The following is a 15,998-nucleotide window of genomic DNA, read 5'->3' on the forward strand; positions in this document are numbered from 1 at the left end:
GGGCTTTGGTCTAACACTGGGGCGGTGTCTCCACCAATCTGTCAACAGTGAGGGTCTCCACTATTTTATTATCAAGGAGAATTAAACCCTAAATGAATATAGCTAGAAATGCCATATTTTATATATTGAACTTAATGCACCAGCCTACAGTTTCAGCATCTCTATAGTAGTAATGATCCAGGCCTTATGCTTGGTGGGCTCTGAGCAGCTGTTGAGAAACTAAGCTTAGGGGTGGTTGCAAATTATCATTACTGGGGCATCTTTGGGGGCACAGATCTTCCCTGCTGCCTAGGGGTGATAACTTTTAGTATGTTATAGAACGGCCTATTCCTAACAACTTTGCAATTGGTCTTTTTATTTTTTATAGTTACTGAATTATTTGCTGTTGTTGTCTACTTCTTTCCAGCTTTTTGACGCTTTATTTTTGTTACATTTTATTCCTTATCTTTCTATTTAGTCCCTCTTCTATTCATATTCCAGTTTCTAATTCACACCACTGCCTGGTTGCTAAGTTAAACAAAACCCTATCAACCAGATAGCTGCTGAAATTCCAAAGGAGAGCTGCTAAACAAAAAGCTAAATAACTGAAAACCTACAAAAAATAAAAAATTTGTCTCAGAATAGCAATGTCTACATTATGTACAAAGTTAATTTTAAGGTGAACTACCCCTTTAAGCTTTAGTTCTTTTTTAAGCCTCTTTGTTCCTATAGAAAAATAGGGAATTGCCATAAAATAGGTCAATTGTTTAGAAGGCCACTAACACCTGGGCCTACTGGGAGTTTTCCTTGTATCCCAGTGCGCCAATCCAACACTAACTACATATTTGTGTTCCTTAGGAAATCATTTTGTGAATATATCTTCAACTTGCCCTTTATGAAGTGGTGACCGCTGTGCTGAATAACCCATATTACACTCATACTATAAAATAACATGATACATTTCATCTTCTAGTTACATTTATTTTACACAATAAAACCTTTTTGCAATTAACATTTGTTAATATTGCTCATTGCTTTAAGGCACAGTTAAAAAGAACCATTTAGACGCTATCATCATGTTGAAACGATTTAAGAGTTACCCGTAAACACCCAACCTTATCTTGCTGCAGAGAAAAAGACATTCTAAATTCAAAGGTCTTGATATTCTTGGATCCATTGACTGATACCTTACATCAGTGGCCTGGGAAAAGGTAAAATTTCTTTGTCAGCGTACTCCTCTCTTGTGTGGGCATCTGCCTTTGACCCTTAAACGAGGATTGTACCTATACGGTGGTAGAAGAACAGAATTTTAACTATAACATTTTCATTATATTCAGAATATAGGAGAAACCTAATATTGAACTGCAGCCTCTTTAATTCCACCAAAACACTGAATTGGTTAAAAGGAAAGTGTCCAATATTCAATTCCCCCTTATGTTACTTTATATACAGCCAATGTCTAGGAATAATTTCATTTCCTCATAGGACTCCCAAGTTTTTTTCTACCCTAGCTCCACCAAGATGGACTATCATTGCCAAAACTGCAGCTACCTGTCTCTTAACAAATCACACACTAATGCCATTTCTGGTGCCATGCACACCAGCACAGATGCAAGCCACACACACTTACATTGTATAGTATTATAAGATACTTACTTCAAGGAAGATGTCCATCAATGGCTGGCAATGGGCTAATTCATTCATTTTTTTAATCAGACCTGTGATGAACAAGGAACCCATGGTAGGATGTCTCCAAGAAACAGTATCTGTTGAATGTGGACATAAAGTTTTCATGAGCTCCCATTATATGGCAAGAAGAAAATCCCAAACCAGCCTTACTAATCAATTTAAGAATAATTACATGTTACCTATGGAAGTGTTGAGGTTGTATATAGGAATGTGTGTAACGCTACCCACCTATCAGCACATAGCGAAGGTCTAGCACAGTTATCCCTAACCAGTGGCTCGTGAGCAACATTGCTCCCCAACACCTTGGATGTTGCTCCCTGTGGCCTCAAAGCAGGTGCTGAATTTTGAATTTCTGGTTAGGAGGCAGGTTTTGGTTGCATAAAAACCCAGTGTAATTGCCAAACCTTCTGTAGGCTTCCAGTCAACATGCTATTGCATAACCAATTATAGCTCTTATTGGCACCTCCAGGAACTTTTTTCATGCTCAATTATTATCATTACCTCTAATCTGTAGGTTATAAAGGAGAAAGAAACCCTTCTTCCAACCCAGGCCCCTCAACAGGCCTCACTCCCCCTCCCAAACCACAACATAACCCAGGCCCAGACTTGAAATTGTCCCTGGTATTCCAAGTCCCAAACTGTTCCCACCAGCCCACTACATAGTAACTGTCTATGGCATCTTACAGCAGCCCCTCTGGCATTTGCCAGAATCCACAGATCCACAATCCAGTTTGGGCCAGAACTCACCAAGATATTGCTTTTCCTGACTTTTGCTGACTGCAAATTGCACAGCAGCACAGCAGGATTGACAGGTTCCATCTTGTGTTGCTCAGGTTCTCTGCACTGCTATCTCTATGTGAGCATTTAAACCCAGGTCTGGTTCTGCTTCAACTGCTCATGCTTCTGTTGATGCTAAGATCACAGTGAAGAGGATCTGTGCAACACTTGGTTGGAAGAGGTGATGTCTTGTGTTTGGTGAGCCCCTTGTGCTGCTGTTCAGGAGGGGGGTGTAAAGTCTATAAAAGTCTTCAAATTAAAAGTCACAGCTCCTAAAGCTGACCAAATATACACGATTTTTAATAAAATTTAGGCAATCTATGCCTCTAGTTAATGAGACCATAAGCTTACAGCCATGCTGTTACTATATGCATCTTTTATGGGTCCAGCATAAACCTCTTATAGTTGAATATCCTGGAGGAATTATTTTTGGATGCTGGAACCAGGCTGAGGAAACAACCAAAAAACTCCAACCCAAAACAGTGATAACAGACCCAAATTATACTTTATACTGTAATCAGACCTTCAGAGGGACACAGGAAAATAAGAAATGCATTATTTCTATAACCCATTGTATTGTAGGTCTGAATATCCAGAGAATCCAGAGATCTGAGTCCCATCGCTTTGTGTACCTGGGGTTGAAGAACAGAAGCAAATGAAGTCAGTCTCTCTTTGAACTCTATGGAGTGCATCATCTTCCAATTGTTCCTCTGGGGGCAAAGCCACAGCATCACAGACTAATTTTTGGCCTCTTTCTTCTGCATGGACAAGTAGCATAAAAAAAGTATGTCAAAATGATATGTCAACCCCTCCTTATATGTGCTAGTGTACTATTTCAATTGCCTCTTGAGACACCAGATTGGGAACTCATCACCCCGTAAGGACAGTGGCACAAGGGGAGATTAGTCGCCCACGATAAATCTTCAGAACTGTGGGCGACTAATCTCCCTGATATGCCATCCCACAGGCAGGAATGTAAATCGCCGGTGGGATGGCATACTTGTTGCTTTGGTTTCCCGAAGTTGCCATTGCAGAAGCAATGCATATGCCATCCCACTGACAATTTACATTCCTGCCGGTGGGATGGCATATCAGGGAGATTGGTTGCCCGCGGTACCTAAAATACCTTGTAGTACCACAACTGGCCTCTAGTTAGCCTCGCTCGAAACAATTTAACAAGAGACTCAGGGGCCGATTCACTAAAGTGCGATAACGCTTATCGCATGCTTTTATGCGTTAAAAAGCAAACGATAAGTACCGATTCATCAAAGTCATTTTGCATGCGTTAAAACGTATATTGCATGCGTTATTTACCTCGCATTGCATTAATTCTCACGTAGATATAATACTAACACATGATTCACAAACACATATGAAGCGTTACATGCGCTAAATATCGCATTAGTCTGTGCGAAAATTAACACCTACTTGGGGAAGGCGGTACTTAAAGAAAATTGTGGTTCCTGAGCTTTTGGCAACACTATATGGACTTTGCAGTGGGATTTTTTTCAAGTATGTGTTGGCCCTAGAGTCATGCATCCTCCAGTTTTCAGGGAAATGGTATTTTTCAGAAAGTAAAATGGTTACGTACGTTAAATTGTGTGCTAATATTGCACGTGGCGAAATATATCGCGCGCAGCGGGAAATAACACACGCGGCTGAAAATAGCGCAAGAAAAACGTTCATCGCGAGTTAAATAACGCAAACAGCATCGCGTCTAAATTTTGACGCGTGTCCTTTTAGTGAATCGTGTGTTGTCGCAAAAAAGAAGCGATAACATTTTTAATGCATGCTATAAATAGCGCTCGTTTTAACGCACTATTGAATCAACCCCTCAGAGTTTACTTTTACTCTTTGAATGATGAAAAGCAAATTGTTGTTGAGCCGCAAATGATTTATGTGCTGGGGCTATTCTGTATGTGATTGTGCTCTAGTTTCCAATCAGTGGCAATGGTGAGCGAGACACTAATGGTGACCATACACGTAGCAATTATGATCTTTCCTGCAACCATTGGTCACAGGAAAGATTGTTTGTTTTGCCCACTGACGTTCAGGGCTGAATCATCAGATATGGAGGTAGAAACAACAGGGATTCTACCTCCACCTGCCTTACAGCGCCCAATCAAAATCTTTTAAACCACCCAATCGACGAGATGACCGCTATCCGCAGCCTTTATGATACTGGTCGTCTTGTTATATCGTACGAAACAAGGTTATATCTTTCCCTTTAATACGAAGTTTATTTGCACTTACCCCCACGGCAGGCCTGAATAATAATGACTTTTGGTTTGTCCCGCAGTTTCGGGCAATGGATATTGTTGAATATAGAAAAAATTTCATCCGTCTGTAGCAGGTTAGTCACCTGACACTGTCCTTTTTCATGTTCTATCTTCTTGCTGTCTGTCCCACAGACTCCTGGCTTATCTCCATGAGACATCAGTACTATGAAGGTGCTGTCTGAATCCACATGCTCCTCCCGGGCTGCAAACTCCTTCAACACCTTCAGCATTTCCTAATCAGGGAACAAAAATTATGGAGAGCTGTAGAATGCTTTCTCCTATCCAACATGAATGCAAATGCCTAAGTGCAATAGAGTATTTTTCACTACGCAAAATTGCTTGAAAACACCTTTGTATTGCAGACTGGATGAAAGCCACTGGATTTACATGCATGCAGCGATTCATATTCACTCCTTGCAAAGGTATTTGCCTCCTGTGTGCCACTGCCCTACAACTCTTCTACTTCACACAACATGGTGTGTGTCATAGTGTTTAAAGGGGTTATTCACCTGTATATTAATTTTTAGTATGATGCAGAGATATTTTGAAACAATTTGCAATTGGTCTCCATTTTTCATTATTTCTGTTTATTTTTTATTATTTAGATTTTTATGTAGCAGCTCTCAGCAGTTATCTCATGCTAGGGTCCAATTACCCTAGAACCAGGCATTGGTTTGAATGAGAGACTGAAATATAAATAGGAGATGGCATGAATAGAAATGTACGCAATAAAAAGTAACAGTAACTATAAAATTGTAGCCTCACAGTGAAATCATTTTTTTGCTGCTGTGACCCCAATTTGACAGCTGAAAAGAAGCAGAAGGAGGGGTCAAATAATTAAAAAAAAATCTAAAAGTGAACAACCCCTTTCAGCACATTTACAAACAGTATGTTTCATTTTGGTATCAGTATCCCTTTAAGACCTAGGGTCACCTGAGAATTGGGTTTGGGTCACCTGAGGTGTCAGTTAACAATGAAAATGTGGGCAGAAGAAGACTTCTAAGTACAGGTATAGGACCCATTATCCAGAATGCTCGGGACCAAGGGTATTCTGGATAAGGGGTCTTTCCATAATTTGGATCTCCATACCTTAAGTTTACTAAAAAATTAATAAAACATTAATTAAACCCAATAGGATTGTTTTGCATCCAATAAGGATTATTTATATCTTAGTTGGGATCAATTACAAGGTACTGTTTTATTTCTACATAAAAAAAGGGAATCAGTTTTAAAATTCTGAATTATTTGCTTATAATGGAGTCTATGGGAGACGGGCTTTCCGTAATTCGGAGCTTTCTGGATAACGGGTTTCCGGATAAGGGGTCCGATACCTGTATCAATTTTTACTTCATGTTATTGGGTACATGCAGGTATAATCCTGCCCTCCCTCCATTCACTACAATTTACTGTGCTGGCATCTTATAAAATTAATCCTACCATCACCAGGCTGGTTACATGCCCCTGTCACTGGTTTTCAAAGTTTTGTTTTTGTGTCCAAGGCCAGCATTGTGGTCCAACATCATAATGTTATAGATATATGAACATTAGGTTAACCAGGAACATTTAGCCCATACCTCACCCTAACTGTTTTTAATGCTTGGCCCCACCATCCCCTGCTTTGGGCCACCTGGACAACAGTTTGTGAACCTCTACTCTATGGCTGAGAAATCCCTGAAGAATCCTCATTCACTGTTCAAGGGTGAAAAGCCAAAAAATGAATTAAACAGCAAGGTTTCATTATAAATCAGTAGTAAATACAGATTGTTTGATACATTGTGATATAATAAAGAGAAAGTAAAGCTACTCATTTATTGTTAAAGTTTTTTGTACAATTATAGGTTAGCAGCCAAATGCTAATGACTGATTTGGGGGTACTGTCTAGTGGGTTTCTTGCAATCTTCACCCCTAACTTCATCTGTAATAATGTGGATATCTGCACTGAACTTACTGTAAGATATATGGCACACATCCTCCCAATGATGGAACCTCTAGGACCTTCCTGAATAAACATTATGTTACATAACCCCATGTATAAAAGGCAATACTGCATCATGTTGCCCTACCTCTTTTTAGGACCTTTTTGTTTTAAGGTCTCTACAATAAAGACAAGTTTTAGTGGACCAAGGAGTGCGTGCCATTTCTCTTCAAACTGATGCCCTACCTCTTTTGCCAAGTTTGTTTCTTGAAGGACTTGGTATCCTAATTCATTTAGTAATTTGGTCATCCCATCCAGATCAACCTTGGCCCCTTGGCGCTCAGTCAGAGTCTCAAACTTTTCATTACAGATGATTAGAGCCAAGCGCTTCCGTCCTTCACGCTTCCGCATTTCATAAATCTAGAGACAAATAAAATATACCAGCATTAATTAGAAATATCTTTATGAGCCAATGATCCTTTACTTTATCTCTAAGGCCACCCTAAAGCAAGACACATACTACTTTGCAATCCTTTTGGTTCTGCTCTGTTTGACCCCAGCATGGATTGGCAAATACCGCTAATATAATCTTAGTGAGGCTTGTGGGCCAAATGAGCAGATTTAAAGGCTGGCTAATTCCATGTCAGCTGATGATCTACTGTAGGACTAAAGGGAATTTGGCAGATATGGGTATGGGACTTGGTATCCAGAATGCTCAGGACCTGGGGTTCTTACAGATAAGGGATCTTTCCGTAATTTGGATCACCATACTTTACGTCTACTAAAAATTCACTAAAGCATTAAATAAACCCAAGAAGTTCTGCATCCAATAATGATTAATTATATCTTACATAATATCAAGTCTCACTACTATACTTATTCCAATTTCTTATTTAAAGTGGACCTGTCGCCCAGACATAAAAAGCTGAATAATAAAAGTCCTTTTCAAGTTAAACATGAAACCCAAATTCTTTTTTTAATAACACATCCATACCCATTACAAAGGCATTTAAAAATCCCAGCTGTCAATCATATATTGCCTGCCCCGCCTCTATGCCTTAGGCATAGAGGCGGGGCAGACAATACCTTTAGCTTTCCTTTCAGCTCTACCTAGATGCAACTGCACATCTCACTTTCCCCTCCCTCCCCATCACCTAATTATGAAGCCAGTGCATGGGCATGGGCACCTGGCCCTCCAACAAGATTTTGGCATGATACAAAGCTTGCCTTAATAATAGTGTCCACAAAATGGTAGCTGCCTGCTTGCTATGATTGAGTAATTCCAAGACTGAAGGAAACAAGATTTATACTATCTATATAGTGTAAATGAAGTCTATTTTGCCCGACTAACATGGTAGAAAAGAATTTGAAATTATTCCTTAGTGTGACAGGTCCCCTTTAAGCCACTGCCTGGTTGCTATTGAAACTAAGTCCTTAGCAACCTGATAGCTGCTAAATATCAAATTGGAGTGCCTCTGAACAAAAGGCTAAATAATTGAAAAACCATAAAAAATAAAAAAATGAAGACTAATTGTAAACTGTTTTGGAATATCACTCTCTACATTATACTAAAGGTTAATTCAAAGGTGAACTGCACCTTTAAATTGGGAATTTGCATTTGGATGCTCAGAGATATATATTAATCTTATAGTTATCCACATTATACAATGAAAGAGTATTTTTACATAATAATATATAACCTTTCTGGGTTAAATGTGAGTTGCTACCATGAAAGACATAAATAAAGGAACCTATTTGTGGCAGCTATAGGCAGACATATGAAAGCTATAGGCAGACATATGAAAGCTATAGGCAGACATATGAAAGCTATAGGCAGACATATAAAAGCTATAGGCAGACATATGAAAGCTATAGGCAGACATATGAAAGTGCCCATGACAGAAAGATCTGCCTAATGCAGACATCAGGGAGTGGAGGTTTAGGGTTGGAATTAACTTTTGCAGTCCTGAAAGGCAATATCTACACTCTAAAAGAAATCCAAAGGGTCCCAAAATATACAGCTATGAACACTATGAGGCCAAGCGAGTCTCTGAAGAGAACTTTGTGTTATGTGAAAGAGAATGTCTGTGTTTAGTTTGAATGTGTTCCAATAATGATTAGTGGCATACAGGTATAAATTAGATTCGCAAACCTTATCTCCTTGAGTGTCATGAATTTCCTTGAAATCTTTATCCGAACAATGAATCACGCTGCTGATTTCTAGAAAGAGGAAAGTGAATAATTTGTATTAAATACAATGTAGTCAGGGCCCCATTTCCTTACCCTCTATTCATATTGCAATGGAATGCAGAATGCAAATTGTCAGTTTAAAAATGTAAGTGTTCAACAACATAATTTGAGTTTAAGTTTGGTTGATACCTATCTAGGAACATATATATCTGTCTTACATTTGCCAGAGAACAGAAAAAAATCCTTCCTGAAACCAATTTGTGCATTAGCATTTTGACTGATGCATTTATGATAGACATCTTTGTATTCTGATTTAGATAACAATGCATTCAATCACAGCTATATCTACTAGTACAAGCTCTTCTGCAAAAATGTCCCACTGTTCTCAGTGTAGGTCTGGACTGGGTTTCCATATAGGCCCTGTTATTTCAAGTACAGAGGCCCAAACAGCCCCCACCAGCACAATAAAGAGTGATTATCTATGGCATCTTACAGCAGCCCCTCTGGCATTTGCAAGAATCCACATATTGCTGTCCAGGCCTGTCTCAATGTGAAAAACACTTTCCCCACAGTAAAAATGTATAAAAGTGTCTGATGTAAAAAAAGCACTAGATGTGTTGCAACAGACAGGACAGGTAGGACAAGGTAGTTTGAATGCTAGCTCCTGTAATTGCTCTTTGCAGTAGTGAGTAATAAGACCAGGTGAGTTCAAGCAGCCAGGGGCTCCACCAGGAAACTGTTAGTACCCTAGGGGGCACATTTACTAACCCACGAATCCGAATTGGAAAAATTCCGATTGGAAAATGAACATTTTGCGACTTTTTCGTATTTTTTTCGTTTTTTTTCGATTTTTTCGTCGTCGTTATGACTTTTCGTAAATTGTCGCAACTTTTTCGTAGCCGTTACGACTTGCGCGAAAAGTCGCGACTTTTTAGTGGCCGTTACGATTTGCTCGTATCTTGTTGTGACTTTTTCGTATTGAGCGCTCGTAAGCGGCGGGCGAAACTTTCAGACATAGCATGATTTTAGAAGCCTCCCATAGGACTCAATGGCACTCTGCAGCTCCAACCTGGCCCAAGGAAAGTCTCCCATAGGGCTCAATGGCACTCTGCAGCTCCAACCCGGCCCAAGGAAAGTCTCCCATAGGGCTCAATGGCACTCTGCAGCTCCAACCTGGCCCAAGAAAAGTCACCCATAGGGCTCAATGGCACTCTGCAGCTCCAACCTGGCCCAAGGAAAGTCTCCCATAGGGCTCAATGGCACTCTGCAGCTCCAACCTGGCCCAAGAAAAGTCACCATACTGAAGCTTGAATGGCATCTTACAGCAGCCCCTCTGGCATTTGCCAGAATCCACAGATTGGCAGTCCAGGCCTGAGTATAAGTACCCCATTTCCCAAATAGCAATATATCTGTATATTACCTGTGTTCTCATTTGTCTTCTTATTCTGCTCTTGTATGGGTTGGGGTGCAATAGCAGGTTCTGAAACTGAAAACAGTGTTTAGAATTGTATTATTGCACCTCTACTTATAAAACGGATCCAATTATAAAGATGTTTTTTGAGTGAGTATCTGAAATTAAAATAGCATAGTGATGCCCCAAATACACATTTTTGCATTAGCACAAACCCACTTAAAGGAGAACTAAACCCTAAGACAGTATGCACTTTGGCAATAGGTACCAGAACCCAACTCCTTGGGTATGGATGTACAAATTGTAAAACTAGGTAGATTTATCCCCAAGCTGTAGTGGTACTATGACACACAAGTTTGAGCATGGATAGCAGGCATGAGGAAGTTTCAGCAATAAAGTAATTATGTGTTTGTTTTTTTTAAAGATCCACTGGCACTCATGTTATTGAAGATTGGTGAACTGTGCGTAACTTCTAGTCTGGAATACCTGCCTTCAGTATTACATTGAGGGCCTACCTGAGAGTGAGGGTCTACTGGGTGTTGCACAGAATAGCAATAGTGTGCTGGGATAGAGGCAAGTAGCTTGATTAGTATAAGTTAAAATAGGCCCTGGCATTCCAAATACACAGAGGCCCAACCAGCCCCCCACCAGCCCACTAAATAATGACTGTCTATGGCATCTTACAGCAGCCCCTCTGGCATTTGCCAGAATCCACAGATTGGCAGTCCAGGCCTGAGTATAAGTACCCCATTTCCCAAATAGCAATATATCTGTATATTACCTGTGTTCTCATTTGTCTTCTTATTCTGCTCTAGTATGGGTTGGGGTGCAATAGCTGATTCTGAAACTGAAAACAGTGTTTAGAATTGTATTATTGCACCTCTACTTATAAAACGGAGTATCTGAAATTAAAATAGCATAGTGATGCCCCAAATACACATTTTTGCATTAGCACAAACCCACTTAAAGGAGAACTAAACCCTAAGACAGTATGCACTTTGGCAATAGGTACCAGAACCCAAATCCTTGGGTATGGATGTACAAATTGTAAAACTAGGTAGATTTATCCCCAAGCTGTAGTGGTACTATGACACACAAGTTTGAGCATGGATAGAAGGCATGAGGAAGGCATGCGTTTTTGCACTTCACACCCTGTACATAGTAAATGAGCTCTTTTAGAGAAAATGCTGATCGTGCCTGTAAAAGTCCCATGTGTAGTGAAAAGAAAGAGTGTCACTGTGCACACAGGGCAAATTTGAGGCAGAAGATGCAAACATAAGTGTTCTCCGACTGAAATCTACCCCTTGTACACAGCAGGGCAGATCACATTCATTCCTGCCTCACATGGGTGCAGGTAGGACCATGTGTCGTAAGACCATGCAATGTGTTCCATAGGCCTTAATATCATGGCTTGTTACTTTTTCTGGGTAAGCAATAAAGTGTTTCTCTTCAACATCAAGAGTTGTTGGAAAGGTAGAGCCTGTGGGTATGGTTGGCCCCCTTCTTCCATGGAAGGTCTGGATAGAGATAATGGTGACATTAGGGTGAAGCTGATGATGTGGGGGGGGGGCGGGCAAAGACATCAGGAGCAAGACTATGACATGGCAGCCAGTGATTGGCTGTATTTCACGTGAATCAGGCACGTGGCAACTCTTTCTGTGAGATTTGGAATGAAAAATGTGTGAACAGGGTGGAAGTCATTTTTATAGCGTTTTTGATGACTAGGGTATCCAGTATGCTGAAGAATATATGAACTGAACCAAAACTGATACTTTGCAATGTATAAAACTACTCCACCACCTCCAATCAAACTCACTTCAACCTCTACTTTACAATTTTAACAAAAGCTTAAGGAAATAAGCAGGATGAGTCTGTACCATCAAGTCCCATGTTTTTGGCCAGCGTCTTGTGATTCTCCACCAAGCACTGAAGAAGAATGTTGCTAGAATAATCTCCTTTATTCTTTATATTGTCAATCATACGCCGGCATCTGTCCTTGGTTATGGCATTGCACTCATTGATGTACTCCACTTCAGAATCTGTTAGTACACTTTTATCCAGCAAATCATCTAGTAAATTGTTGATAATTGCGGCATTACATCCATCTATAAAGAGTTTGCGCACTTTTTTCAGCTGAGCTGCAAGACACAAGTAAACATTTCTAATGTATCAGGGAAAAATCCCACTGGTGTTATGTGTTAGTACAGCAATAATATGGGCATGTTAAAGGCTGCTGTTATGAGCAAGGTCTGTTTAAAACAATGTTCACCTTTATATTAATACTTAGTATGGAATAAATGAATATGTGCGAAGCAACATTGCAAATGAATTGCTTGCTGGAGTCACTGACCTTACAACCAACATCTTTTCTAGCCCTATTTTAACAATCCTTTATGACTTCCAAATTGGCATCTGGTTTCTAGGATAATTTAACCCCAGTAAATTCCATTAAAAAGAATGTACATACAGGGATGGAATATATTATCTGGAATGCTTTGGGCCGAAACTGACATTGCAGACCATTCCCTTATGCTGCAAATTCTATATTCCCTTGGTATAATCAAGCTGCATTATGAATTCTTTTTTTTTTATTTAAAGGTTTGTTTTTGATATTTTTCAACAAAATATAAACAGGTTACACAGGTTGTCATAAGTGTGTTGGTACATAACATGACTTTTCAATTAAAATAGAATTCTCTGACCTATATTGTCATATATAGCCTACATAGATCATTAGCGGGTCTAACATAGCCCCCAACATTTTGTCTTGGGAGACCAATTCCGCTGAATTGTAATATGAGTTGTATGTAGGTGATATTCTCATCTTTAAGTCTTTATTTATCTTCCAGCTATCGCCTCCTAGATGAATCAATACATGTTCTGCAGCACACAAGTTAGTAAGACCAAGCTAAAATGGAAGCTGCTACCTTAAACAGAGAGAGCTTCTTGGTTTGTTTACTCAGGTATGGTAAAGCTTTCTATTGGCAATAAAATGCCAAAATGACTTTCCTTCTCCTTTAAAGGAAAACTATACCCCTGAACCATGGAGGTCTCTGTAAATCGCATAAAAAAGTGAAAACTTTGTTTTGAATTTTTCTAGGAGTATGTACTAGGGTTGCTACCTGTTCACTTTTGACCCAAACTGTGCTGTTTAGGCTTCACTGTCTGTTCTATTTTCAGCCTTGTCAAACCCAAACAATTTAAACCCAAACATTTAAATATTAAGATACTCGCCATTATTTTATTAATCAAAATGGCTTACTTATCATCAAGTACAGTAATTTTTAAGTATTGCAGAAAGAAAAAACAAATCAGTCAAACATGAGGAATTGTTTTTCTAAAATTAGCATTGCTGTATTTCAGAGCTTTCTGGATATCTGGTTTTGTGTACTAGATCCAATCCCTATAATTAAAGGATTGGATTACTTATCAGGCACATACCTGTGTATATACAGATAGAGTTAGGGTTGCCCCCCATCCAATTTTGAGCCCAGTTTTTCAAAGAGATGTTCTTTCAAAACTTTCTGTCTAGTTTAAAACTTAAGAAAACTGGACAGAAATCCAACCAATTGTGTTTAAATGATGAAATAAACCGGCCCAGGTGTCATAACCCCAAAGGTGGCAGCCCAAGTATTCAGTTTGGTAATCGTAAATAGAAATTTTAAGTGCTAAGGGCCAACCCCTGGAATCATATGCTTCACAGCGCATGCAAACAATTGAAGGGCACCCATAAATGTTAGACTACATTAGATAATGAATTGACAGAACCTGTCACATAGTAAATAACACAGCCCATCACTAACTGGAGGCTCAAGGGAAAGAGATGCTTTAATAGGTCACTTTTTAGGATATAAACCTGTTGGTTAATTATTCATTCTGGAGGTATCGTTTCCTTCATAAGTGGCATAACTATAGAGGAAGCTGGCCCCGCAGTCATGGGGGGGGGGGGCTGGACCATGGGGTCTGCTTCCTCTATAGCTGCTCTAATCTCTAAATTATGTACCCCCCCTGCAAATGTTCAGCAGTGGTTGTGCATGTAAGTTATTGCAAATGGGGAGGGGGCAGCGGCTAGGTACACCGCTGTCCTCCATGAAGAAGTGCATAGACCTGCACCCAGTGGCTTAACTATAGAGGGGCATGGGGGAGCACAACCATGCAAGAAGCAGTGAGGGGCAATGTCATATGGGATACATTATCCAGAACCTATTGTCCAGTAGTATCCAAATTATGGGAAGCCCTTCTCCCACAGACTACATTTTACCCAAATAATTATACTTTTTAAAAAGGATTTCCTTTTCCTCTGTAATAATAAACCAGTGCCTTGTACTTGATCTCAGCTGAAATATAATGAATCTTTATTGGAGGCAAAACAATCCTATGGGGTTTATTTAATGTTGAAATTATTTTTAAGTAGACTTAAAGTATGGTGATCCAAATTATGAAAATATCTCCTATCCAGAAATCCCCAGGTCCCAAGCATTCTAGATAACAGGTCCCATACCTGTACTGGAGGGTTGACCCTGAAACATTTTTGTGGGGGTCCTTGAAACTTTCACCCCTGCCTCCATTCATGGATACTAAACATGGTATAGGGTGCAAATTGCAAAAAAAAATACCAGCTTGTGTTAGCATTGCAGACGTATTTTTGCATTTTGCACACTGCATGGTAAATGACTCTTGAAATGTAAACATAGTCTATTACTTTTTATAGAAATTCAATAGCAGGCTAATTGTGTTGTAATGATAAAGCTAGCATGAATGGGAAAGACCTGTCGATCCAGAGGGCGAGGACAAAGAAATGAAAAGTTAAAGGAACCAGCTCTGGGAAAGTATAGAGCACAAACAAGCTCAGCAGCAGAAAAGAAACTGAAAATAGAAACCCAGTAATAACCGGCAGTGACAGAGAAGCAGGAAGAACTGACTGGAGAAGAAGAAAAGAGCTATTTTTTTCCTTGAGTCCAAAAGAAACTTGTCGCTTGCTTTAAATAAATCACTGACCGGGCACTTACCTGCCATATCTGGGGGCAGAACTACAGCTGCTAATCACACAGGATAAACCACCTGCTCGAGCACTACTTACACACAGTGGGACGGAAGTAAAGCATGAAAAAATCTTTCTGCCTGTCTTGTGCTAACTGGTCTAGAAAAAAAAGAGGGAAATGTAGCCCTGCCTATTAAAGGGGAAATCCACTCCAATTATACATTTTGTTTAATAAAAGAAAATATAATTCTAAACAAAGTTCTAATATACATAAAAAAAAATTTCAGTAATTTCAGTAATTTCTACTGAAGTAGGAACTGTTCTCTGCACTGCTTGTCCTGAAAACATGTTCTGTAGCAAACAACATGGCAGTATATTATTATTACAGGTATGGGACCTGTTATGCAGAATTATTTGATTAAAATAAAGTCTATGAAAGATGGCCTTCCAGTAATTCTGAGCTTTCTGGATAATGGGTTTCCCTATCCCATACCTGTATTATTATTATTATTATTATTATTAATAACAAATATTTATAAAACCCCAGTATGTTTCACAACCTTGTACAAAAAATGGGTGTACATATTCTTTTTTTAGTTTGTATTATTTGGGTAAAGTTCCTCTTTAACCTCTTGTATGTTGGTTGTGTTGTTCAAGTACAACAACGCTTACACTGGGCTCCTAATCGAAAAGGGGGTCTCCCAGTTTTAAACACAATTATAGAAGCCACTGGTTTGAATTATTAGCAATAAGGCACACACTCTTATCTTCCAAGTA

At 39.4% G+C, this 15,998-nt stretch overlaps 1 protein-coding gene across 3 annotated transcripts; it reads right to left on the bottom strand.

Annotated features, from left to right (window-relative positions):
- Positions 1-939: 939 nt before the first annotated feature.
- Positions 940-15,367, bottom strand: casp1 (caspase 1). Of its 3 annotated transcripts, XM_012957651.3 has the most exons (10): positions 15,250-15,366; positions 12,118-12,378; positions 11,022-11,087; positions 10,250-10,315; positions 8,792-8,859; positions 6,886-7,059; positions 4,699-4,957; positions 3,078-3,203; positions 1,636-1,745; positions 940-1,262 (listed from the first exon to the last, which is right to left on the bottom strand). In XM_012957651.3, exons 1-10 carry the CDS (start codon positions 15,254-15,256, stop codon positions 1,173-1,175), a joined length of 1,227 nt encoding a protein of 408 aa, XP_012813105.2. In that variant the 5' UTR covers positions 15,257-15,366; the 3' UTR covers positions 940-1,172. The 3 variants fall into 3 exon arrangements, with proteins under 3 accessions (XP_012813105.2, XP_031752583.1, XP_031752584.1); XM_031896723.1 differs by lacking the exon at positions 11,022-11,087 and having other exon boundaries at positions 15,250-15,367; XM_031896724.1 differs by lacking the exon at positions 10,250-10,315 and having other exon boundaries at positions 15,250-15,367.
- Positions 15,368-15,998: the final 631 nt, after the last annotated feature.

Source organism: Xenopus tropicalis, chromosome 2, assembly GCF_000004195.4.
Source record: "Xenopus tropicalis strain Nigerian chromosome 2, UCB_Xtro_10.0, whole genome shotgun sequence".
NCBI lineage: Eukaryota > Metazoa > Chordata > Amphibia > Anura > Pipidae > Xenopus > Xenopus tropicalis.

Bases quoted from the DNA above. Each gene is read 5' to 3' on its own strand.
- casp1 (XM_012957651.3), bottom strand. The intron at 3,204-4,698 runs GTAAGTGCAAAT...TTGTCCATGCAG, and splicing joins TATTCAGGCCTGCCGTGGGG to AAGAAAGAGGCCAAAAATTA. The intron at 1,746-3,077 runs GTACACAAAGCG...CACATTCAACAG, and splicing joins CTTCTGTTCTTCAACCCCAG to ATACTGTTTCTTGGAGACAT.